Source organism: Stegostoma tigrinum, chromosome 16, assembly GCF_030684315.1.
Source record: "Stegostoma tigrinum isolate sSteTig4 chromosome 16, sSteTig4.hap1, whole genome shotgun sequence".
Lineage (NCBI taxonomy): Eukaryota > Metazoa > Chordata > Chondrichthyes > Orectolobiformes > Stegostomatidae > Stegostoma > Stegostoma tigrinum.
This window is the reverse complement of record NC_081369.1, coordinates 18,871,631-18,896,221: the sequence shown is the minus strand read 5'-3', so window position 1 is coordinate 18,896,221 and position 24,591 is coordinate 18,871,631. Positions and strand designations below refer to the sequence as shown.

At 40.5% G+C, this 24,591-nt stretch overlaps 2 protein-coding genes across 2 annotated transcripts in view; one reads left to right on the top strand and one right to left on the bottom strand.

Annotated features, from left to right (window-relative positions):
- The window catches only part of carmil2 (capping protein regulator and myosin 1 linker 2), a 175,759-nt gene extending 159,290 nt beyond the window's left edge, over positions 1–16,469 (top strand). The window contains exons 36-39 of the mRNA XM_059651643.1: positions 6,008–6,097; positions 7,195–7,539; positions 9,545–9,643; positions 14,892–16,469. Of these exons, the coding sequence (XP_059507626.1) occupies positions 6,008–6,097; positions 7,195–7,539; positions 9,545–9,643; positions 14,892–14,995 (638 nt within the window). The 3' untranslated portion in view covers positions 14,996–16,469. The remainder of the gene's footprint in view (positions 1–6,007; positions 6,098–7,194; positions 7,540–9,544; positions 9,644–14,891) is intronic.
- Positions 14,883–24,591, bottom strand: part of LOC125459727 (uncharacterized) — a 76,453-nt gene continuing 66,744 nt past the window's right edge. Inside the window, exon 15 of the mRNA XM_048546493.2 lies at positions 14,883–21,725. Coding sequence (XP_048402450.2) covers positions 21,659–21,725 — 67 coding nt within the window. The 3' untranslated portion in view covers positions 14,883–21,658. The remainder of the gene's footprint in view (positions 21,726–24,591) is intronic.

Sequence of the window (24,591 nt, the reverse complement as noted above, 5' to 3'; positions counted from 1 at the left end):
AGTTGTGTTATGAGGTGAACCTGGATAGGCTGGGTTTGTTTTCCCTGGAGCAGAAGAGGCTGAGGGGGGACTTATAATTGTCTATGCCTCTCATAATTTTGTATATTTCAGAGTAGAATGTGGGAATATTTTCCCCATGGTAGATATGTTAATGACCACAGGGCATAAGTTTAAGGTGAGCAATAAGTGGTATAGAGGGGGCCTGAAAAAAACGTTTTTTCGCCCAGAGGGTGATGGAAACATGGAAGACTCTCCCTGAGAGGGTGGTGGGGGCAGGTACTACAGAAACATTTTAGAAGTGTCTGGGCGAGCATTTAAAATGCTGGAGCACAGTAGGCTATGGAGCAAGTGCAGGCAAATGGGTTGAGTGTAGTTTGGTGTTGTTTGGACATGGTGGGCTAAATGTCATGTTCCTATGTTGTGTGACTCTGTGACTCTAGATTCCAACATTCTCCGAACTGCCTCCAATGCGCTGCATCTTTCCTCGAGTAAGGGACTAAAACTGTACGCAGCCCTCCAGGTGTGGTCTCAGCAATGCTTTGTACAGTTGAAACAACACTTCCCTGTCTTTATATTTAATTCCTTTATCAATAAATGCCAAAATTCCATTTTTCCTCATTAATTATTGTACCTGCATTCTAACTTTGTGACTCAAACACAAGAACAACCAGATCCCTCTACACTGAAAGATTTTGCTGTTTCTTTCCAGTTAGATAATACTTTGCCTTTTTACTCTTCCGACCAAAATGAATACAGTCAGACTTATCCACGGTAAAATTCATCTGCCATCTTTTGGCCCATTCCCCTAACCCTTCCATATCCATTTGCAAATTTCTTATTTCTTCATTGCAACTTACTTTTCCACCTATTTTAGTGTCTGCAAATCAGGCTACCATACATCCTATCCCTGCATCCAGTTCATTAATGTAGATTGTAAATAGTTGGGATCCTGAGGACCAAACCCTGTGGCACCTTGCACGTTACAACATGCCAACTCAAAAAAGACCCATTTATCCAAACTCTGTTTACAATGATGAGCCTTACCTCCATCCAAGCTAATACACTACCACTAACCCTGCCTGGTCTTGTATATTTTCTCTTTGTGTGGCATCTTATCAAATGCCACCTGGAAGTCCAGATATACTACATCTGAAGCTCGCACCATTATTTCACTTTCTTCATCACATCTTCAAAGAACTCTAGCAAGTTAGTCAAACATGGCTTACCTTACATAAAACCATGCTGACTCTGATGAAAACCAAAAGAACTGAGGATGCTCTAAATCAGAAACAAAAATCAAAATTTCTGGAAAAGCTCAGGAGGTCTTGCAGCATCTGAGATATCAGCGTTAACATTTTGGTTTGAGTGACCCTTCTGTACCGTTCTAGGGAAGGGTCACTCAATTCACAACGTTAGCTCTGACTCTGATGAATTGCATTTTTAATTTCCAAATGTCCATTTATTACTTACTAAATAATGGATTCCAACAGTTTCCCATTGTTAAGCTGACTGGTCTATAGTTTCCTACTTTCTGTCAGTGTCTTTGAATGAGGGAGTTACATTTGCAGTGGATTAGAAAAATGCTACCTTTCCAGAATCCAAAGCATTATGGAATATTATAACCAATGCATCCACTATCTGTGCTGTTACTCTCTATAAGACCCTAAGATGAAGGCCATCAGGCCCTGGGGACCAGTCTGTCTTTAATTCCAATAGTTTGCTTGGTATATTTTCTGTAATGGTGGTGATTGTTTCAAGTTCCTCCTTTCCTATATTCTTCACATTACTTGTTACTATCCCGATAGTTTCAGTGTCTTCCACCATGAAAACTGAGGCAAAATATTGACTTCGTGTTTCTGCCATTTCTGTGCTCCCCATTATTATCAAGTATCATCCTCTAAAGGGCCAATGTCTACTTTAGCTACTCTTTTCCTCTTCGTATATTTATAGAAGCTTTTGCTATTATTTTGTCATATCTTATCCTAACTTACTTTCATAATTTATCTTTGTTCCCTTTGTTACTTTTTAAGAAATCCTCTGTTGGTCTTTAAAGGTTTCCCTATCCTCCAGCCTGCCACTACAGTAGGGGTTAGGCTTCTGTAATAATATATAAAGCAAAATGGTTTGTCTTAGTTCTTGCTTTTATTTTCTCTTTAATTTCTTTGTTTAGCTATGGATGCTTTCTCCTTCTCAATTTTTCTTCTCCTTTGTCATAAATTTTAATTGGGAGGAATTAAATACCTCCTTTAAATATCTGCCACTGTTCATCAATTGTCTGACCTTTAAGTCTTTTTGCCCAGTTCACTAAAGCTACAGATGCTGTCAAGCCTCTGTAATTACCTTTGCTAAACACTAGAACATTAGTGTGGAACTCCAAAGTTCTTGTCTTCAAACAGAATTTGAAATTCCAGCATGTTACCATCACTCGTCCCTACAGGATCCTTTACTATGAGATAATTAATTAATTTTACTTCATTACACCATACTAAATCCAAAATAACATTTAGGCCAGACAGTGTTAAAAATGGCAAATCTCCTTTCCTACAGGACTTTAACGTACCAGATGGGTATTTACAACATTCAACAGTAGGAACATGATACAGACCAGATTTTATAAAATTTAATTCAAATTTCACCATCACCGAATCCTTCCCATGGTGGCTTTTGGACCCTTACCCTTAGGACATTAGCCTGGAATTCTGACTTACTAATCCAATAACATTACCGATACACTACCATATCCCGGAATAAGGTAACTAAAGTATGAGTTAAAACATTAAATCGATTTTGTGTTACATTAACATTTTAACTTTCAGAATTGTAAGATGTGGACATGCTTTCTGAATTATTACAGTTTCAAACACTAAGCTGTACAGGAATAACAGGGATTTGTACTAATGGATTGAAGTAACTGAAAAGTCTATCCTATATCCAGATCTAAAATGCTACTGTTTGATTTTCAGCCAGTTTTCAAAAGATGATATAATGGCCAGAGGAAAATAATTTGTACTAGTTACAGGCTCTCCTTTCTATTAATGTAGGCGCAAAATGATGTTGCAAAAGCCAACAGAAACTTATTTCCTAAGATTTACTTATATTTATCTTTTATTTAAATCAAAGAATTAACAGGAATTCCTCTCACATGTTCTAAATGCCCATGAATTGACTTGGGTTCTTTGGTGAAATCTCTGGTGAGGTAGCATCCACAATACAGCTGCAGACTGCATGAGTCCTGCTGGGGAAGTTGAGGGGGAAGTAAAGAGGAAAATAAAGACAAGATAGAATATGAAAATACAATTGTACTCAAAATATACTGGAATCTAAGATGTTCTACCGGCAAGTAAAGAGTGGGTTGCAAGAGGCACCATGGGACCTACTGGAGACAAAGAGGATGATGCATGCTTGGAGATGAAGGGCATGGCTAGAATAGTTTGTAGGTACGTAGTATTGTTGTCTATTAGGGAAGAGGACACTGACAAAATATCAATAAAAGCAGAGATAATAAAGAAGTCAAAATTGACAGACAGCATGTAACAGAACAGTCGGTTACACTTACAAACCCAGGCAGCATGATTTATTGATTTTTTTAAAATCACAGTTTATTGAGGAAAGTGCAATAGCAGAAGGTTTTGCCATAATCTTCCAATCTTACCTAGTTTTCAGAGAGGCAAAAGAAATTTGGAAAGTCACGAATATCAGAGCACATCAGAAAATATTAACCAGCTCTTGGAGAGAATTGAGTTAATTAAGGATGGCCAAGATGAATTTGTAAAAGGCAACTTATGCTTAACTAGCTTAATTTTTGATGGAGTAAATGAAAGTTGATGAACAAATGAAATGGATGTTATCTGTGTGGATTTTAAGAAAGACTTTTAGCAATATACCACATAAAAGATGTGTTAACAAAAAATTGAAGCTTTTGGAATAGAAGCGTGATTTTCAGCTTGGATATAAACTAACCGAAGTACAGAGAACAACAAGTCACAGTAAATGGTTGTTTCTCAGGTCGGAGTAGACAACGGTCTTCATCAAGGGTCAGTATCCACTTTATAAATACATATTGATATATAGTCTGAATATCAGAAAAGAGTAGAAATGAAAATATGTCAATGATGCCAAACTCCCAAGGTTTGCAAACAGTAAGGACAGGACCAACAGATAGTTGTCTGCTCATGCTGCTAACCAATAGATGCAATTTAATGCAAACAAATGACCGTGTGAGTCTAATATATTATATCCTGCAGGGTCAGATGGACCTGGAGCTTACGTGCAGAGATCTTTAAAAGGAGTAGAACAAATTGGAAGAATAGTCAACAAAGAATATAGGATTTTGATCTTCATATATAGACACACTTAGTGCAAAAGCTGGAAAGTTGTGCTTTAGAAAGCTCTGGTTAAGCCTCAACCAAAGCCTCAGGTTCTTGAGCGGATTCAGAGAAAACATACCATAATGACTCAAGAGATGAGGCTATTTAGCTGCAAGAGTAGATTAAAGAAGCTGTGATCCTTCTCCTTGGAGCCTTATTAAGGGACAAGTTGGAGCTGTTCTTATTAGCTGAAAGTAACAGGACTAGGGGTCATGAAGTGATCATTTGCTGGAACTGTCTGCCTGCAATGACGATGAAAGCAGACACAATCACTCATTTTAAAAAACAGACTAAATGCATACTTAAGGGAAATAAACTTGCAGAACTTCAGGAAAACAGTTGGAGAATGATTTGGGGACCGCTCTGCAGAACACCTATGCTCGGTTCGCACTAAACAACTGTACCTCCTGGTCGCGAACCATTTCCAGTCCCCCTCCCATTCCTCAGACGACATGTCCCTCCTGCAGTGCCACAATCCTGTTCCTGCAACCTTCGGGTAGCATCAACTCATGTTCCGCTTGGAAACCCTGCAGCCCAATGGTATCAATGTGGACTTCACAAGCTCCAAAATCTCCCCTCCCCCTACCGCATCCCAAAATCAGCCCAGCTTGTCCCCACCTCCCTAACCTGTCCTTCCTCCCACCTCAAGCCCACCCTCATCTCCTATCTACTAACCTTATCCCGCCCCCTTGACCTGTCCGTCCTCCCTGGACTAACCTATGTCCTCCCTATCTCCCCACCTATGCTCACCTTTACTGGTTCCATCCAAGCCTCTTTGACTTGTCTGTCTCCTCTCCACCTATCTTCTCCTCTATCCGCCTCCCATCTCTCCCCATTTATTCCGGAACCCCCTTCCCCTCCCCCATTTCTGAAGAAGGGTCTAGGCCCAAAGCGTTAGCCTTTCTGCTCCTCTGATGCTGCTTGGCCTGCTGTGTTCATCCAGCTCTACACCTTGTTATCCCAGTTGGAGAATGGGACTGGTGGATTGCTCTAAAAACAAATGGCACATACTTGATGAGGCCAACAGGTGACTTCTGTGCTGTGTAATGACTCTAGCCAAACTTGGACCAACATCTTTAATGCAGCATTAGTATGGAAACAACATATCTAATCTACCACAAATACAGGATGAAGCTTTCCAGAAACTGCTGCTCACTGAATGTAAACATGAATTTTTGTGATACACTGAGGATCTTTGTGAGGTTATTAAAAAGAGTATATTTGTGCATTAAACTTTTGCAGCATTCTGCTAGATAACATGTTGAAACTGAGCTATGAACATTTAGAGAAACTTTAAACTTTTATCCTTCATAATGGCTGCTGAGCAGGAGACTGCTACAAACGAAACCTTGACAGTAGCTTAAAGTGCATTGGTCTCCAAACTTAAAAGTTTTCAATGAAAAAATTAGGAATGGAACCAGAAAATCTCTCTGCACCAAGAATTTTAACATAAAGAGTCAGTAACAGAACTATATGCCTTGTTGAGGTGGGGAACCTCTAACATTTTTCCAGATGAATGAGTGAAAATGGTTCACCTGTATTTATCTTGTGATGCTCAATTTTTCTTGTAGAGGCATTTCATTTGTGTACTGTGTTTGAGATAAGAAAGGAGATATTTGACATTTAATGTTTTTTTTAAGAAGGAATCCCTGGAAAGAACAAACCGCAGCCTCCCCTTCAATCTTTGAAACTTTCTGCACTAGCCAATATGGCTAAAACCTGTAATGCAGGTAAAATTTTTATATTTCTCCAGCTTTTAAGACTTTTCTGTTGTGGAGAATGGTAGTTATTGAATGTTTTGCAGGTACGCATGCTTTGCATCACTTTTTCCCCCGAAGACAATAACTTCTGACTTCCAGCTGCATGGTCATTACCCACTGCCTTTTAAGCTACCCACAAGGCACCTTTCTTCACATGCAACCTTCTCATCAATGGGCTGATTGAAACCGAAGCATAGTCCTGACATTCCTGACAATGAGCACAAACATTATTTGTGGAATATTTACAATATTTTGAAAAGACAATAAATTGGGGCTAAACAATTGGAATTTTGATTTACTGTACCAAAGTAGAGGACGTGCCAACTCCGATTTTTCTTCTCATCACTAATATTAACTTCAGTAGTAAATCTAGCCAACACCTTGGTAACATTATGTTCCGCAACTGGATCTATTAATTAGAATCAAGGCTGATGAATTATGGCAAAATATGTATGATGAAACTTTTGTGTTCTAAGAAAAATATACTGCAAATACCATTTCTCATAATCAATCTCAACAGGATGCCGTAACTGAAGAACACAAAGATTTAAGGAATGTTCAGATCAAATGCAGTGACACTGGTCTTGGCTTGATAATATCTTTAAAATGGACCAATTTTAAGACCATAACACAGGCAACCAGAAATGTAGTGGGCAAATGAGCCATTATAGTACTAATCTATACAAATCAGAGACGGTCAATTTTATTCGCCAGCATTTGAGTAACTGAATTCTGCTAGTGTGATCCTTGGGTGTTACAATTGTTATGTTTAGTATGCACGAGAATAATCTGCTAGAATTCCTTCAGCAGAAAACAGAATAAGGTTTGTCTTTATGCTTGTAAGTTGAATGGCCTTCCAATGTTACTGTTTACATTTATGCATCAGGATTGCCATTAAGGTAAAGTGACAGACAAGTGATTGCCCCCTGAGCTGTGAAAAGTAGTTACTTTCAGAAATGGGATACAATAAGTGACAATGCAATGAGATACAACTGCCATTTGTGCACAGAGGTGAGAAGAGGAAGATTTTAGAAACCAGCATCCATATATTTGCATAATTTTTAAAGATGTTGTCTTCATTCTTTTTTCGGATAAAGGAGAGAATTTTGAAGGACAGTTATCCACAGGAGGCAGGAATGCAGATTCTGACCGTAAAGAAGCAGCAAAAAGACAAGAAATTACATCAGGAGACCAGAGAATCCTGTTTCCTCCACCTCGCAGGAAAAATCTGCAACAAGGAAACAAAGAGCAAAGTGTAAATCCTGTACCACTTCCAAGGAAATCTGCAGCATTGCAAAAAAGTCTAACTCAGGATGAAGTGACCCGCAGTGAGAAGCGTACATCATGGTATTCAAAATCAACAAACAAAGGGGCAGAAAAAGAGAACAATGAAGAATGTTTACCATCTGAAGGTAGAGCTGACCGTTTAATTCAGTACTAAGGATGAATCATATCAGACATATTGGTTAACTGTGTTTCTTTCACCACAGATATTGCTGGGCCTGCTGAGTTTCTCCAGCATTTTCTTTATTTCAGATTTCCACCATCTGCAGTATTTTACCTTTATTTGTCTACCATTTTTCCTCCAAAATTGAGTAATGTAATTAAAAGGTCATGACTTTGTAATTTAGGGAAATGACTTCCCACTATTTTCATATCTAGGCTAATTTCATACAGAATTTCGGTATAGGCAACACATACGATACATAGCACATAACAACTAATCATAAACACAGCATGTGTAAGATATAGCAAGTATAGAAATCTATGGGATTTGCTGTGATACAATACACCATATCAAGTCACTTTACTTTGATTTGTACCATAAGTAGTAAAGAGATAATAGCTAAAGAACAGCTAAAAAGGTCTGGTCACATGATGCCAGACTTCGATCGATCTTAGAGCTAATTAAGTTGGATGAAATGATCATTTCACGAGACAAAATCAACCTATTTTTACCATTTTGCTTCCCATCTTGGAACAGAAGACTCAGGAAACTCAGAATTTGTTTGAGATGTTCCTTGGTGCATTAAAGAAAACTTGTTAGAAATTAAAGTTATAATTTGAAAATTGAGGGCTTATAAGATTTAGCAGATAGTAATACCTTTCAATAACAGGTGGATGCACTTTAGTTTCATTCATTGCAACCCAGCTCCTATCTTTGAGATTCTGACCAGTTCACATTCAAGCTAGAAGTATGAGATTAAGGAAAGAATTTAATGCTCCCTCCAAATGTTTGTTCCTTCGAGGTTGATCAAAGGTTTGCTTGTGGTCTCCCAGGAAGAGGAGAAATTAACCATTCAAAGGCACTTGGCGCTTGATTGAGAAATCTGGCAGCAGGAAGGAGGTGTCCCATTGAGAGTCACCCTTTGCTTGTTCCTTTAAACCTTTCTCCACCCAAACTGTAGACTCCATCCCACCCTCACTTGGGTCTGAGGCTCCTCCCTAGGTATACAGAAAGAGCAACTATTCCCAGTGGACTGCCATTAATGGCGAACTGCCAGTCTCTGATTAGCTTTCAGCTTTTGACTGGTAGGCTTTCATCCTGGGATCCTGAATCTCAGTGTAGGTCCAAAATGGCTAACTTATTTCTATCTGGCCTGCCCCATGAGGGGTAATATGGGACTCCTGTCATTTTTTCAAATGGCAGGCAAGATCCCTGTTGAATTATAGAATCCCTACAGTGCCTAAACAGGCCATTTGGCCCATCAGGTTCATAACCCTTCTGAACAGCATCCCACTTAGACACACCATTCTACTGTATTCTTGTAACCATGCATTTCCCATGGCCAGTCCACTTAACCTACACATCTTTGAACGTGCAAACACCATACAGACAATTGCCCAAGAATAGAATCAAACTAGTGTCCCTTGTGTTGAGGCGGCAGTGCTAACCACTGAGCCACTCCGCCATGATTTAATTCCACCCAATGTATTTTCATTGGGTGGCACGGTGGCTCAGTGGTTAGCACTGCAGCCTCACAGCGCCAGGGACCCGGGTTTGATTCCAGCCTTGGGTAACTGTCTGTGCGGAGTTTGCACGGTCTCCCCGTGTCTGCGTGGGTTTTCTCCCACAGTCCAAAGGTGTGCAAGCTAGGTGGATCGGCCATGCTAAATTGCCCATAGTGTTCAGGGGTGTGTGGGTATTAGGGGGATGGGTCTGGGTGGAATGCTGCAAGGGGCGGTGTGGACTTGTTGGGCTGAAGGGCCTGTTTCCACACTGTAGGGAATCTAATCTAATCTAATCTAATTTCCCGACTGCCTCAGAATATTGCTGCAGACATTGTAAAAACAGATCTCTGACTTGGATTGAATGCAATACCCAGTAAGCAACAGGGAGGGAATGGAAAGCAGCATTTTTTTTCAAACCCCCCGAGGTTATGTGTGCTAATCAATGTGTTTTCTCCCTCTCTCTAGATACAAACCACAATTCTTCACAATCATCTCTTCAAATGAGAATGCTGGCTGCTTCTGAAGAACAGTCAGATCAGCTGAGCAGCCCAGTGGAACCAGAAAGTAAGAAGTTGGCAAATACTTTGTTTAAAGAATGAAAACTAGATTCTTGTCTATTTTTAAGATAATTTACTTTCTGCAGTTTAATTTTCTCCTTCCATGGCACCATGCTTAGTCTCATAACCTATCATTATAAGTCTGAAACCAGACACTGAGTTAACGGCGATTTTGTTGTTTTCTCCTTGTTTTCTGTTCATTTGTTCATTCTGTATGTTGTTAAAACGCAGGGAGGTAATGATAAGAAACTGGCGGCAGACAGGGCCTAATGAGTTGTGGATATGGATTTGTAACGCAAGCCTCCGTGTTAAGTTCCTATTGATCATTCAAGTTTGGAGAATCAGACTCATACAATTCTGCTCAGTGTGTCTGTGATATTTCAGTGCCAGGGCATAGCATTGCTCGTTCCCTGCAGCATGTTGCTTGTCACTTATCAGCACAAACCTGAATGTTGTCCAGGTCTTAATTGCACATGGACATACTTCAGTTGTCTGAGTCATGAATGATAGCAAACATTGTGCCATCATCAGTGAAATTCCCATTGCTGATCTTGTGATGGACAAATTTCATTGAAGCAGCTGAAGCCGGATCTGCGTAGAACACTACACTTGCAGCGATATCCTAGTCTCTAAAAACCAAAACTATTTTCCTTGTTAACAAAGTGTGAAGCTGGGTGAACAGAGCAGGCCAAGCTGTGTTCATCCAGCTTCACACTTTGTTATCTTGGATTCTCCAGCATCTGCAGTTCCCATTATCTCTGATCACGATCTTCCTTGTGCTTGATATGACTCCAGAGTTTTCCCCAATTCCCACTAACTTCAATATTGCAAGGGCTCCTTGATGTCACACGCTGTCAAATGATGCCCTGATGTCAAGGCCAAATAGTTTAGATATGGAATTCAGGTCCAATCAGCAGTGATGGAGTAGTTAAAATCAAGGATGTATAAGCACAGAGATTTGTGGTTTACAAAGCCAGATGATGTTACTGAAACAGGGAAGGGGCAAAGCTCATGGAGAGATCCAAAAGCAAGATTGAGAATTTTGAAATTGGAGACTTTGGACGACAAGCATCATGAATGGATGGGAATAGGCTAAGGCCCAGGTATGAAAGCGCCTTGGATAAAATTACGTGTTTCCAGTGTGGACAATGGGAAGCTCACCAGGAAAGCACTGGAATAGTCCAATGTGAGTGTTATAAAGGCATAGGCGAGAGTTTTGGCAGCAAATGACATAGGAAGAGGAAAGGATAAGATTCCAAGCAGAGAATATAGCAAGTTAGGTAGAAATTTAAAAAGGAGGGCCTCAAGGGCAATACCATCTGGATCACTCCCAGTGCCATGAGCTAGTGAGGGTAGGAATAAGAGGATGAAGCAAATGAAAACTTGGCTGAGGAGGTAATGCAGGGGAGAAGGATTCACATTTTTGGATCCTTGGAGTCTCTTCTGGGGTAGAAGTGAGCTGTATAAGGAGGACGGATTGTACCTGAATTGGAAGGGGAGATTTGCTCAAGCTGTACGGGAGAATTTAAACCAGTAATGGGGGACTTAGGAAGATAGAGGAAAGAGATCAGTCTGAGACTGGTACAGTTGGGAAAATGTGCAAGTCAAACAGTCAGGAACAAAGCAGAGAATGAGGAATGATGAATTAAACTGCATTTATTTTAATGCAAGAGGCCTAACAGGTAAGGCAAATGAATTCAGGGCATGGACAGGACTGGCAGCTTAAAGTTCCATGGTATAAATGCTATAGGAAGGGGCGGGGGGGAGGATTTGATTAGGCGTGTACTTAGGGAGGATATTCCTGGTAGTACGTCCTGGGAAATTATTTGGGTGGCATTGAGAAATAAGAAACGGATGATCACCTAATTGAGATTGTACTATAGACCCTCTAATAGAACAGCAGGAAATTGAGAAACAAATTTGTAAGGAATAGACTGGGACTGCCATAGTGTTAACAGCTTGGATAGAAAGGAATTTGTCCAGTGTGTAGAAGAAAATTTCCTCATTCAGTATGTGGATGGGCCTACTAGAAAAGGTGCAAAACTTGACCTACTTTTGGGAATAAGGCAGAACAGGTGACTGAGATGTCAATGGGAGAGCACTTTGGACTATAAAATAGCGATGGGAAAGGATCAAGCTGACCTAAAAGTTAAAGTTCCAAATTGGAGGAAGGCCAATTTTGATAATATTAGGCAAGAACTTTAAAAGTTCACTGGGAGCGGATGTTTGCAGGTAAAGGGATGGCTGGAAAATGAGATGAGTCCAGGGACAGTATGTTCCTGTTAGGGTCAAAGGCAAGGCTGGTAAGTGTAAGGAATGCTGGATGACTAGAGAAACTGATGTTTTTGGTCAAGAAAAAGAAGGAACCATATGTCAGGTATAGACAGCAGAGATCAAGTGAATCCTTACAGTATAAAAGCAGTAGGAGTATACTTGAGGTAATTCATGGGGCAAAAATGGGACATGAGATAGCTTTGGTAAATATGGTTAAGAAAAATCCAAACTTAAGGACAAAAAGGTAACTGGGAAGACAATAGAGCCCCTTAAAGATCAGCAAGGCTGCCTATGTATGAAACCACAGGAGATGGGGGAGATTCTAAAGGAGTATTTTACATCAGTGTTTATTGTGGAAAAGAATATGGAAGATAGATAACATGGAGAAATAAATAACATCATCTCGAAAAATGTCACAGAGCAAGTGGTGCTGGATGTCTTAAAACACAAAGGCGAATAAATCCTGGGACTTGATCAGGTGTACCCTAGAACTCTTGTGGGAAGCTAGGAAAGCGATTGCTGGGCCCCTTGCTGAGATATTTGTATCATGGATAACCACAGGCAAGGTGCTGGAAGACTGGAGGTTGGCTAGTGTGGTGCCACTATCTAATAAAGATGGTAAGGAAAAGCCAGGGAACTATAGGCTGGTGAGCCAGACACTAATGATGGGCAGGTTGTTGGAGGGAAATTCTGAGAGATGGGATTTACATGTATTTGGAAAGGCAAGGACAGATTAGGGATCCTCAACATGGCGTTGTGTGTGGGAGATCATATGTCTCAACTAATTGGATTGAATTTTTTGAATAATTAACAAAGACGGTTGACAGCACAGCAGTGGATGTGATCTATATGAACTTCAGTAAGGCATTCGATAAGGCTCTTCATGGTAGACTGATTAGCAAGGTTAATCACATGGAATACAGGAAGAACTAGCCATTTGGATACAGAACTGGCTTGAAAGTAGAAGGTAGGTAGGTGGTGGAGGAGGAAAGTTTACAAGAATATTGCCAGGGTTGGAAGGTTTGAGCTATAGGGAGAGGCTGAATAGGCTGGGGCTATTTTATCTGGTGCATTGGAGGCTGAGGGGTGACCTTAGAGGTTTATAACATTACGAGAGGCATGATAGCAAAGTCTTTTCCCTGGTGTGGGACAAAAACTAGAGCGCATAGATTTAAGGTGTGGAGGGATAAGATTTAAAAGGGACTTAAGAGGTACCCTTTTCAAGGAATGAACTGCCAGAGGAACTACGAGAAATGAAAGCTGATTCAGGCAAGTATTCAGCCATAGCAAATGAAGAACCAGTGGCACCTCTCCCCATTTGCGAGAGACAGATATGCATTTGGTTATATAGTTTAAGGGACATTATTCCACGTCAACTGAGGCCCTCAATGAACTGAGACAGAGATTGAAGATAATGAAATGTGAGGCTGGATGAACACAGCAGAGGTTCACCTGCACATCTGCCTATGTGGTATACTGCATCCACTGTACCCGGTGTGGCTTCCTCTACATTGGGGAAACCAAGCAGAGGCTTGGGGACCGCTTTGCAGAACACCTCCGCTCGGTTCGCAATAAACAACTGCACCTCCCAGTCGCAAACCATTTCCACTCCCCCTCCCATTCTTTAGATGACATGTCCATCATGGGCCTCCTGCAGTGCCACAATGATGCCACCCAAAGGTTGCAGAAACAGCAACTCATATTCCACTTGGGAACCCTGCAGCCCAATGGTATCAATGTGGACTTCACCAGCTTCAAAATCTCCCCTTCCCCCACCGCATCCCAAAACCAGCCCAGTTCGTCCCCTCCCCCCGCTGCACCACACAACCAGCCCAGCTCTTCCCCTCCACCCACTGCACCCCATAACCAGTGCAACCTGTCTCTGCCTCCCTAACCTGTTCTTCCTCTCACCCATCCCTTGCTCCCACCCCAAGCCACACCTCCATCTCCTAACTACCAACCTCATCCCATCTCCTTGACCTGTCCGTCTTCCCTGGACTGACCTATCCCCTCCCTACCTATACTCTCCATCTTCGGTCCGCCTCCCCCTCTCTCCCTATTTATTCCAGAGCCCTCACCCCATCCCCCTCTCTGATGAAGGGTCTAGGCCCGAAACGTCAGCTTTTGTGCTCCTGAGATGCTGCTGGGGCTGCTGTGTTCATCCAGCCTCACATTTCATTATCTTGGATTCTCCAGCATCTGCAGTTCCCATTATCATTGAGACAGAGATTGAAACTGCCCAGTCAGCTTTTATTCTCCAACACATTAACCCTCAGGCCAATCAACTGCAGGTTAGGCAGCCTGTAAGGCGGCTGCCTGGGGGATTTTTGCTTCAAATGTAATTGTGATTAGTCTTTCTTAGTTGGTTCTACAAGTGCCACCCTATAAGCTGAAGAGTGACCCTATGGCTAATTAAAAAGTAAGTCCCCAGTCCTAATTTGAGCTTAGGTGAAGCTATAATAGGGGTCCATAGGTGCTTCAGTCTGATATTCATGACAATTCAATCATACAGGAAACAGTTAAAACTTTACAATTTTTCAGATCTATTAAAATGACGTGAAAATTAAATGCCACATGTAGTTTCCAATGAAATCCAGATACTGTCTTAACAGTAACTGAAACAAAGTACATCTTTCCAAATTATCTGATATAATTAACCATAAAAATCTATGGCATTCTGCTCTAATTTAAGAACTACAACCCTGAAATTTAAGGCTTCAGTTCTGCCAGATTGTGGCAATGAAGCAAGATGTGATAGTCTGTCTCAAACTGGAAAGTCAGCTACACTTCTTGCCTTACCAGGAAGATTTACCATTAAAAATTTAGGATGGCAGTTAAACAGTAAATTTGAAAGCTGGTTCTTTCCCTTTCTTCGATTATCCAATTTGTATTGTCCATTATTTATGTGGAAAAGAAATATCATTACTATTAAAATGTTGAAAAAAAGTCACATTCTGTATTAATCACTATTAATCTTACAGATAAATGCGAAACCAACATAACAGAACCATTATCTACAGCTAACTTGAAAGGCACAGAAGAAGCAAATTTAATTTTAGAAGAAAATCTTTCCAACCCAAATTGAAGAAGACAGCTTAACAGTTGCTGCTGTCTTTCAAGGGGAAACATACTTAAGCATAAATGGACTAGCCTGTGGAGAAGTCTGTCCAGCGTACCTGACTGAAAATTTTTGGCAAAAATCAAAACTAGGACAGGATTTTAATAGTCAATCATTTTTGATTCGATTTATTAAAATGTATAATGATAGTAGGAAATAAAATATTTTAAGCTGAATGTACATAGATTTGCCCATGGTAGAGCACTATGCATTACATTTACTGCTTGCTTTTATAGATTAATTAAATAGTTCATAATGCAGCCAATAACATTTTGACCTGGAACAGGAATCCAGGACAAGCTGTGAGATGCACTACCTCTTCTTTGTGCAACTGATCAGTTTGTACTTCAAGGTTACCTTGCAGACCAAAGAGATTAAAAAATGTACCAATGAAGGGAGGAGGGGAAACCTAGCCTTTCTCAACAGCACCTTCTCAGAGAAGATTTAGCATTGTACCTAACATTATAAAAGTCCTTGAAAGAAAAAGTAAAGTGGTTAATATTTTTGCTTCACTGTGCTTATCAACTTTTTCAGGAATAAGTAAGTTTACCAAAGACCAGTGCACAGAGGAAGGGCCAATGCCACAGTTCATCATCGTCAGATAAAAATGGCAGTGGGGAATCCTTTGGCATCTATAAGTAGTACCAATTCCTCATTGAACTTATTTGCATTAAATAAAATTCAGTGACAAATCAGTGATGTTTTTAGCCACAAACAAGAATAAAATCAACAAATCCTTGATAATTTTGATCCTCTTGTATCTATGAAATGATTCTGGATGGTCTATATTACAGCACTTTTGAGATGCTCCAATCCAATAAGGGCAGATCAGCTTTGATCATTTAAGCTTGTCCTACCTCCTCAACTCTGACTCCCTGTCCAAAACCTTCATGTTTCACCAGTTTTCTCTTCGTGCTTAATGAGTCATTAGATTCATTCTGCAAGAATGCACCATTTTGAAAAAGTGGGGGGTGTAAAATGAGACAGAGGGGGAAAAAAAGTAGGGCGAATGAAATAGCCACACTTTATGGAAGTTGTATCACGCTTCTGGCCAATGAAGTATGTGAACAACTTAGATGAAGTACAATCCAATTTAAAGTGTTATTGAAGTGGTGGAGTTAAATTCTGCCTCATTTCATGTTCTAGTTTTTAATACATTGTGTTAAATAATATGAATGCTTGTTAAATTGAGATCAAAATCACAACTATTACTTCATTACTAAATGGTTTACCTTTTCGAGTTTTAGATGCATTTGTTGCAAAGGCTTCTTGAAAACTCCAAGATGTTGTAGAGTTGATGAACTGAAACCAGTGATAATCCAATAGTCAACTTGGTTCTGCTTTTAGACGGTTTCACATATTTTAATTTTTATATTGGATAAATAAAGAAACAAATGAACACCTGGAATACATGATGTAGTGTCTGGTCCAATGTAAACTTCCTGATACAATGCATTGAGCAAATGTTCCTAATATTAAACCAATATACATTTGAGGATGGTGCCTGGCAAGCCACAGTCACTACATCTCCTGACAGAGGGAAATGGGGATACATGAGATTTCAAGCATATTTCAAATGAATAGTAGGGGTTTCAACTCATACAGGGAGTATCATGTCTTATTACAGGAAATAAAGTCAACTGATGACGGAGGATCCTGGGCAGTCTATAGCATCTGGTGACTAGGTTAAAAAGTGCTTTGCAGGAAATTTTATCTATTTTCTCAGGACCAAAAGAATTGTTCTGTATTTTGCAATCTTCAAAGTTTTAAAAATTGGAAATATGGAAAACAAGTATCCTGAGGGAACTGCAGATGTGGCCATTATTTTGTTTCTATGAAATAGAGTAGCCCATGTACTTCGCAAACAATCAGTCCATGGATACTATCATTTAAGCCCAGCTCCAACAGACTGTCAATCAATAGAGTAAAGGGATGTATGGGAAATATTATCCAGAAAATAATATCAGTTACAAAGTATTATGAGTAATAAACCCAAGGACAGATCCATGCATTTCAGTACACAATTTAAACTCTTCACTTATGTATATCTTACAAAATATTTACATTTTGTCAAAGTATTAGCATAAACTTTTTGAAAACAAATTTTATATTTGTATGCTAACTTGTGCAAGTTGTGTAGGATTTGTGATCAATATGAATTTTCTTGGAAATCATACGGAAGGTTTGACTGCAACCATTTCCTCCCTATTGCTTCTTGAGAACAAAACTTTTGCCCAAAGCACTGCAGAAAATTGCATGTGGGAGGGTACTGTCTTACATTCCAACACAATCATTGCTCACCATAATACACTATAATCTACAAGTCTGCTTTTATGTATACTATGTGTCAACATTTTACAGTTGAATCTCCCTTTTCTTTCACCTAGCTTCCTGAAAATGCTGGCTCACATACTAGCTAAACTAGTGAACACTGACAACCTTATCCAAACAAACTTTTTTGACAGCCTAGTTAATTATAAGAATAGGAGTAAGACTCTTTGAGCTCCTCCAGCCAACTTAATCATTTGAACAAATCCCGCTGATATGTACCACAACTCTCCTTACTTCTCTTAACTCCATAATTCCTTGACACCATCAGTGTACAAAAAGTCTAAAATGTCTTAAACTTTCCAACTGTCAGCATCTCTTACCTGCTGGGAGGAGAGGTCCAAATACATTTCAGTTGAACATTTGATCACAAAGGCCAAGTGAAATTCACGCACCTGTCCCATTTCAACCTTCGTCCAACAGCCATGCATGTCCACTTTCCAGCAGCAGTTGCTGTGCAGCAATCATAAATTGTAATGCAGGTTGACAACGTTATCAACTTCCCTTTCCCAGAAATAAAACAGATCTGTTGCAGGAACTCAACATCCCCCTTGCTCTAATGAACGAACTCATCACAGGCTGAAGACTGAACTTGATAGTCAAGATAGTCAAGGGATAGAGCATGGACTTTGCAAATGAGGAACAGAAAAAAATCCTGTAGACCCATGAGGCCTTAAAAAAAAGCACAAGGCGGATAAATCTCCAGGACTTCGTGGGAAATTAGGGAAGAAATTGCAAGGCTCCTAGCAGAGACATTTGTATCATCTATAGCCACAGATGGGGTTCCAGAGGACTGGTGCAGTGGCTAACCTTGGGCCTTTATTTCAGAAAGGCTGTAAGGAGAAGCCTAGGGCCTACAGACTGGTGAATCTGACATCCAGTTGTTGACAAATTGATGGAGGGGATTCTCAGATAGGATTTACATTAATTTGGTGAGGCAGGGACTGAGCCAAATGAGAGTGTTTGGGACTCTGGTCAGCATGGATGAGTTGGAACAAAAAGTCTATTACCGTGCCGCACGACTCGATGACTGTATAACATGAGCGAGCAGGGTGCACAATCAGGCCTTGTATAATGAGACAGGATTAATTAACAGCTTTGTACTGAAGATGCCCCGAGGTAACAGCGACCATAATATGACTGAATTTTACACTTTTAATGAGGGACACAGGAATGGATCCTGGACAATCTTTAACAAATCAAAATTAGGGCAATTAAGAGGAAATGAAAGCAGAGAGATCATGTGAAATTTGCCATTAGGTTAACAGATAGAACAATAGAAATGTAATGGCAGAAATGCAAGGGGATATTTCAAAATAAGTGCATTATAACAAGTAAGAGAAATTCCAAGGGACAGACCAAACTTCTGTGGTTAAGCAGAGTTGTTAAAGATTAAACTGAAAGTAAAAAGCATATAACTGTGTAAAGGCAGGTGGCAGGTCAGAAGATTGGATAGAAATTAAAAATAAAAAGAATGATGGAAGAATTAGAGTACAGAGAAAGCTAGCCAGAAGTATAAACAGATAATAAGAGTTTCCATAAATGCTAAAAGTAAATAAAAACAAAAGTTGAGTACTGGACCTTTGGAAAGCAAGATTGGAAAGTTAATGCAAAATAAGGAAACATCAGAAAAACTAGACATGTATTTTGCATCTGTCTTAACCACACAGGATACAAGTAACATCCCAGAAGTAGTGAAAGACTAAGAAATGGGAGGGAGGAACTTAGGAAATCACAATAAATATAGAAGTGGTACTCAGTAAAATGTCAGAGCTGAGTGCTGACAATTGCGCGAGTCCAGAAAGACCTTCAGCCTAGATTCTTAGAAATAGTTGAAATTTTAATGAGGTAGAACTTAACCCTGAAACGTAGTTGGAGAGTCAGTAACAAGGGATTTTAAGGTGAAAGGAGGTTTAGAGGGGCTTTGGGGAAATTCTTTTTCAAGCAATCAGTGGTGGGAATGGGGATGCACTGCCTGAGAGGGTAGTTGTGGTAGGAAACCTAACAACCTTTAAAAATTACTTGGATGAGCACTTGAAAAGTCATTACATTTAAAGCTATGGACCAAGAGGTGGAAAGTGAGACTAGTATAGATTTAGAGTAGTTTTGCTGGTATAGACTTGATGGGCCAAAGGGCCTCTTCTGTACTGTATGATTCTTAGTAATGAGTGAGATAGTTATGAATTTGGGTTAATTTTCCAAACCTCCTTTGATTCAGGGATGGATCTTGTATATGACATTGGTCCTGTCCATAGTGGGTAGTGGGTCTTTGGTCTCTGTCATATCTGTGGAGCCAGATTGTATCTCTGGGACACCCATGGGATCACCTATCTCTGGACTAATAGCCAAAACAATGATACAGAGACTTGAAAGTACAGCCCTTCCGCCAATCCAACCGAAACTATGGATACACTACGTGGACAACACCTTCGTCATTATTAAATGAACCAAACTAGAGGAGACACAAACAAATAAACAACACCCTCACCGGGAACAGATTCACCAGAGAAGAGGAAAAGAACAAACAGCTCCCATTCCTAGGAGTCATGATGGAACGCAGGATCAATGAGAAATTCCTAACAAAGGTACACAGGAAAGCCACACACACAGACTAAGTTCTGAATTTCAACAGCAACCACCCTAACACACATAAACGAAGTTGCGTGAGAACTTATTTAAACAGACAACAAACACTGCAGCAACACAGAACTATGCCAGAAAGAAAAGGAGTACCTCTTCCAGGTGTTCAAGGACAATGGATATGCAAAAACTGGGTCAGAAGATGTCTAATACTCGAATAACACCAGGAAGATACTACACGGCCCGACACACACATCATGCTACCTTACATCAAGAACACATCTGAACTGACCAAACTCCCTCAGGGGATCACAGAGTAGCACACAAATCCAAATCAACACGACGCCAACTGCTAACCCATACCAAAGACCCCACTGCCCACTATGGACGGGACCACTGTCATATACAAGATTCCCTGCAAAGACTGCGACAAACATTACACTGGACAGAGAGGAAGGAAATTAACAATAACAGTACCCGAACATCAATTAGCAACAAATATACCACTACTCACTCATCTCTATCCACATAGATAAGGAAAATTATCAATTCAATTGGGATCCTGGGACAGTCAAAACAGAGACAAGCATGGAAATTCCTAGAGGTCTGGCTCTCCACTAGAAAGCCATCAATAAACACAAAGCTAGACCCTATATATGCTCATTGCGAAGGAAAACCAGAAGTAAGGTAATCCAGCTTAACGGTCACCACAGCTTAAATAACAGGCAGGAAAACACAACAGCGCTTCATCGGAGGCCGCACTGGTGATGTTACCCAGCAGGGTAATGAAACGACTGCAGAACAACAGTGAGCCAACCAACCACAACATCCACAACCCAAGCTACAACTCTACTCTAAAATCTTAAATAATCAGTAGCTTAGTACAGGAATCTAATGTAGTACAGCCTGATTTAGTAATAGATGTATTATCTAAATCTCTTGGGCTTGAACAAGGAATGAAAATGTCCTACAAGGGAATGATCCGTATATAAGTCACTGAAGGTTTTGCTGAAACTAAGAAACTGAAAAGTGGAGTTGACAAAGCGATGGAACAAATCAATAACTGCATGGTTATCACAACAAATTTAGGGTTCAATGTTACAGCAAAAATCATATGCACATTACATTTTGATAGATAGCTCTGTTGTTTAAAAGCAATTCAGTCATCTAAAACTACAAAAAAAATTGAGTATTTTTTATTTTCTAAAAAAATTATAAAAGGACTTTGATATGAATGCAATACACACAAACCAAAATTACAGCAATGAGCAGTTCAGAGCAGTATTTAGTTATAATTGTTATCTATTATAATTATATAACCTTCAATACAAGGCTAATCATTAGTCTGCTCCAAAACTCCCAAAAGAAATTGAACTTTATGTAAATTAAGGACATGGAATCATTCATTTTGTTCCAATTCCTTTGCCTTCCAGGGCTGTGCGTTATTTCTGGCTTGAAAGGTGTATGGACAGATACTTGTTTCAGGCCATACTTCCTCTGAGTCAACAGCTAAGTGCTGCCAAGAACAGCCCATGCGTGCAGTGTTATACTAGCATCCCTATCCCTGGTGTGTGTCAGTTTATTTTTACCTGAGGCAGCGGTGTTCAATACTGATATAAATAAATAACATGGATCAACATTAAAACATCAGGCAAATGTAATGTCATTAACTAAAATTGTCACAAAACAAATGACCAATTGCATGCCAGCTAGGAACAGCAGCTAATTGTGTGTCAACCTTGGTCCAGTAAGATAAGAAATAGCCCATTTCAGCAATCCACAAGGAACCCTGGAAAAAAAAATGAAAATGTTGTGAAATTAAACCAGTGCACAAGAAAAACGTCAGCCACTTCTGGAGTGGCACGTTGGTTCAGTGGTTAGCACTGCTGCCTTACAACACCAGGGACCTGGGCTCAATTCCAGCTTTGGTTGATTGCCCATGTGGAGTTCGCACATTCGCCCCATGTTTTCGTGGGTTTCTGCCAGATGTTCCAGTTTTCTCCCACAGTCCAAAGATGTGCATGTTAGTTGGATTGGCCATACTAAATTGCCCTGGGAATATTCCAGGGGTATGCTAGCTAGATGGATGAGCTTTGGTTATGCAGGGTTATAGGGATAGGGTGGGGCTGGGGTTGATTGGAATGCTCTTCAGGGAGTTAGTGCGTATTCAATGGGCCAAATGGCCTTCTTCCACACTGTAGGGATTCTCTGGTTCAAAACTCAGCAAAATGAGAATAAAACTAAAGTTTTATAGATTGGAAATAATGTTTATTAATAAATCATTCTCATTTGTTTTCCACTCTGGAAACAACTTATTTGAAACTCGGATTCTTGACAAAAGCATTAGCAATAAGTTTTAAAAGGACACAAATACATTTGGAATTTATTCAAGGATTTAGAAAAGTAACGAACAGCAAGTAAAAACTACTAAAGTTCTTCATGGAAAGAGAAATAATTCTATGTTTCTCTTTGCCATCTTCTTGGAATTCTTCTTAGTGCGTGTTCCAGTATGACAACGAACTGCAAATGTGGATAAAATCAAGGTTGCAACTACATTTCAAATCATTGCCTTGCACGCCACAATCCCTTTCCTGAATCCCTACCTCAATTTTCGGCGTTTCCATCATTTAGCTCACCTAACTCTCACTACCTATCAGCATGGTGTTTATGATTTTCCAAGCTTTCAACATTCTCCTAAAAACAAATTCTAGTTCTATCTTACATATCATTCCAACTGCTGCTCCACTACAGCATTTCCTTCTGAAGTTCTGAAACATCATTGCCAGTTTTCCTATATATTCTGATTCCTTACTAAGAGCACTGATCAAATATCCAGAGCAACAGTAGCTCGCTTTCTTACCTCATCATCTTCACAGTCCCACCATCTTCACCCATTCCTTTCTCCATTATAGGATAATAGACAGTGATGCCATTATCCCAAAAACAAATATTTTTAAAAATTCCATCCAATAACATCTCTTCCTGTTCATTTGTGATCTCGAGTACTGAGGGCTTCTATTCTAATCATTGATATGCTCCCTTTCAATAGCAATATGAAGGTTCTTCCAAATTTACACTAATCATACAAAGCTCAAATCTGTTATGCCCTGCATTGTATTTCAAGACTAATGCCTCCCTTACCAAATGTCCTTGAAGTCAAGGTCAATACCACTACTGACTCCCAAACAAATTTCACTCCATTATGGAGTCATACAGTAATATAGTAGGTTCTTCGGCCCAAACGGGTCAATGCTGACCATGGTCAAAGAGAATGGGAACTGCTATGCTGGAGAATCCAAAATAACAAAGTCTTAGGAGCACAGATGCTGCTTGGCCTGCTGTGTTCATCCAGCTCCACACTTAATGCTGACCATGGTGCCCACTCAGCTAGTTCCAACTGCCTGTATTTAGTCCGTATCCCTCTGGACCCTTCCCATCAATGTACCTATCCAAATGATTTTTAAATGTTGCTATTGTACCTCCTCAACCACTTTCTCTGGCAGCCCATCCTATATAGGCACCACTCTCTGCATGAAGAAGTATCCCCGCAGGTACTTTTTAAATCTTTCCCCTCTCACCTTAAACCTACGCTCTCTAGTTTTCAATTCCGCATCCCTGGCCAAAAAACTATATGCATTCACCCCATCCTTGCCCCTCATGATTTTATACACCTCAATAAGGTCACCCCTCTGCCAATGTGGTATACTGCATCCACTGTACCCGGTGTGGCTTCCTCTACATTGGGGAAACCAAGCAGAGGCTTGAGGACCACTTTGCAGAACACCTCCGCTCGGTTCGCAATAAACAACTGCACCCCCCAGTCGCAAACCATTTCCACTCCCCCTCCCATTCTTTAGATGACATGTCCATCATGGGCCTCCTGCAGTGCCACAATGATGCCACCCGAAGGTTGCAGGAACAGAAACTCATATTCCGCTTGGGAACCCTGCAGCCCAATGGTATCAATGTGGACTTCACCAGCTTCAAAATCTCCCCCTCCCCCACCGCATCCCAAAACCAGCCCAGTTCGTCCCCTCCCCCCACTGCACCACACAACCAGCCCAGCTCTTCCCCTCCACCCACTGCATCCCAAAACCAGTCCAACCTGTCTCTGCCTCCCTAACCTGTTCTTCCTCTCACCCATCCCTTCCTCCCACCCCAAGCCGCACCTCCATCTCCTACCTACCAACCTCATCCCACCTCCTTGACCTGTCCGTCTTCCCTGGACTGACCTATCCCCTCCCTACCTCCCCACCTATACTCTCCTCTCCACCTATCTTCTTTTCTCTCCATCTTCGGTCCGCCTCCCCCTCTCTCCCTATTTATTCCAGAACCCTCACCCCATCCCCCTCTCTAATGAAGGGTCTAGGCCCGAAACGTCAGCTCCTGAGATGCTGCTGGGCCTGCTGTGTTCATCCAGCCTCACATTTTATTATCTTGGATTCTCCAGCATCTGCAGTCCCCATTATCATCCCTCATTCTCCTGTGTTCCAACCTCTTGGCCAACCTCTCCCTATAACTCAGGGCTACCAATGCTGGCAACTCGTAAATCTTCTTTGCACACTATCCAGTTTAACTATGTCTTTCCTACAACAGGTGATCAAAACTGTACACAATACTCCAGTGCAGCCTCACCAACAACTTATACAACTGTA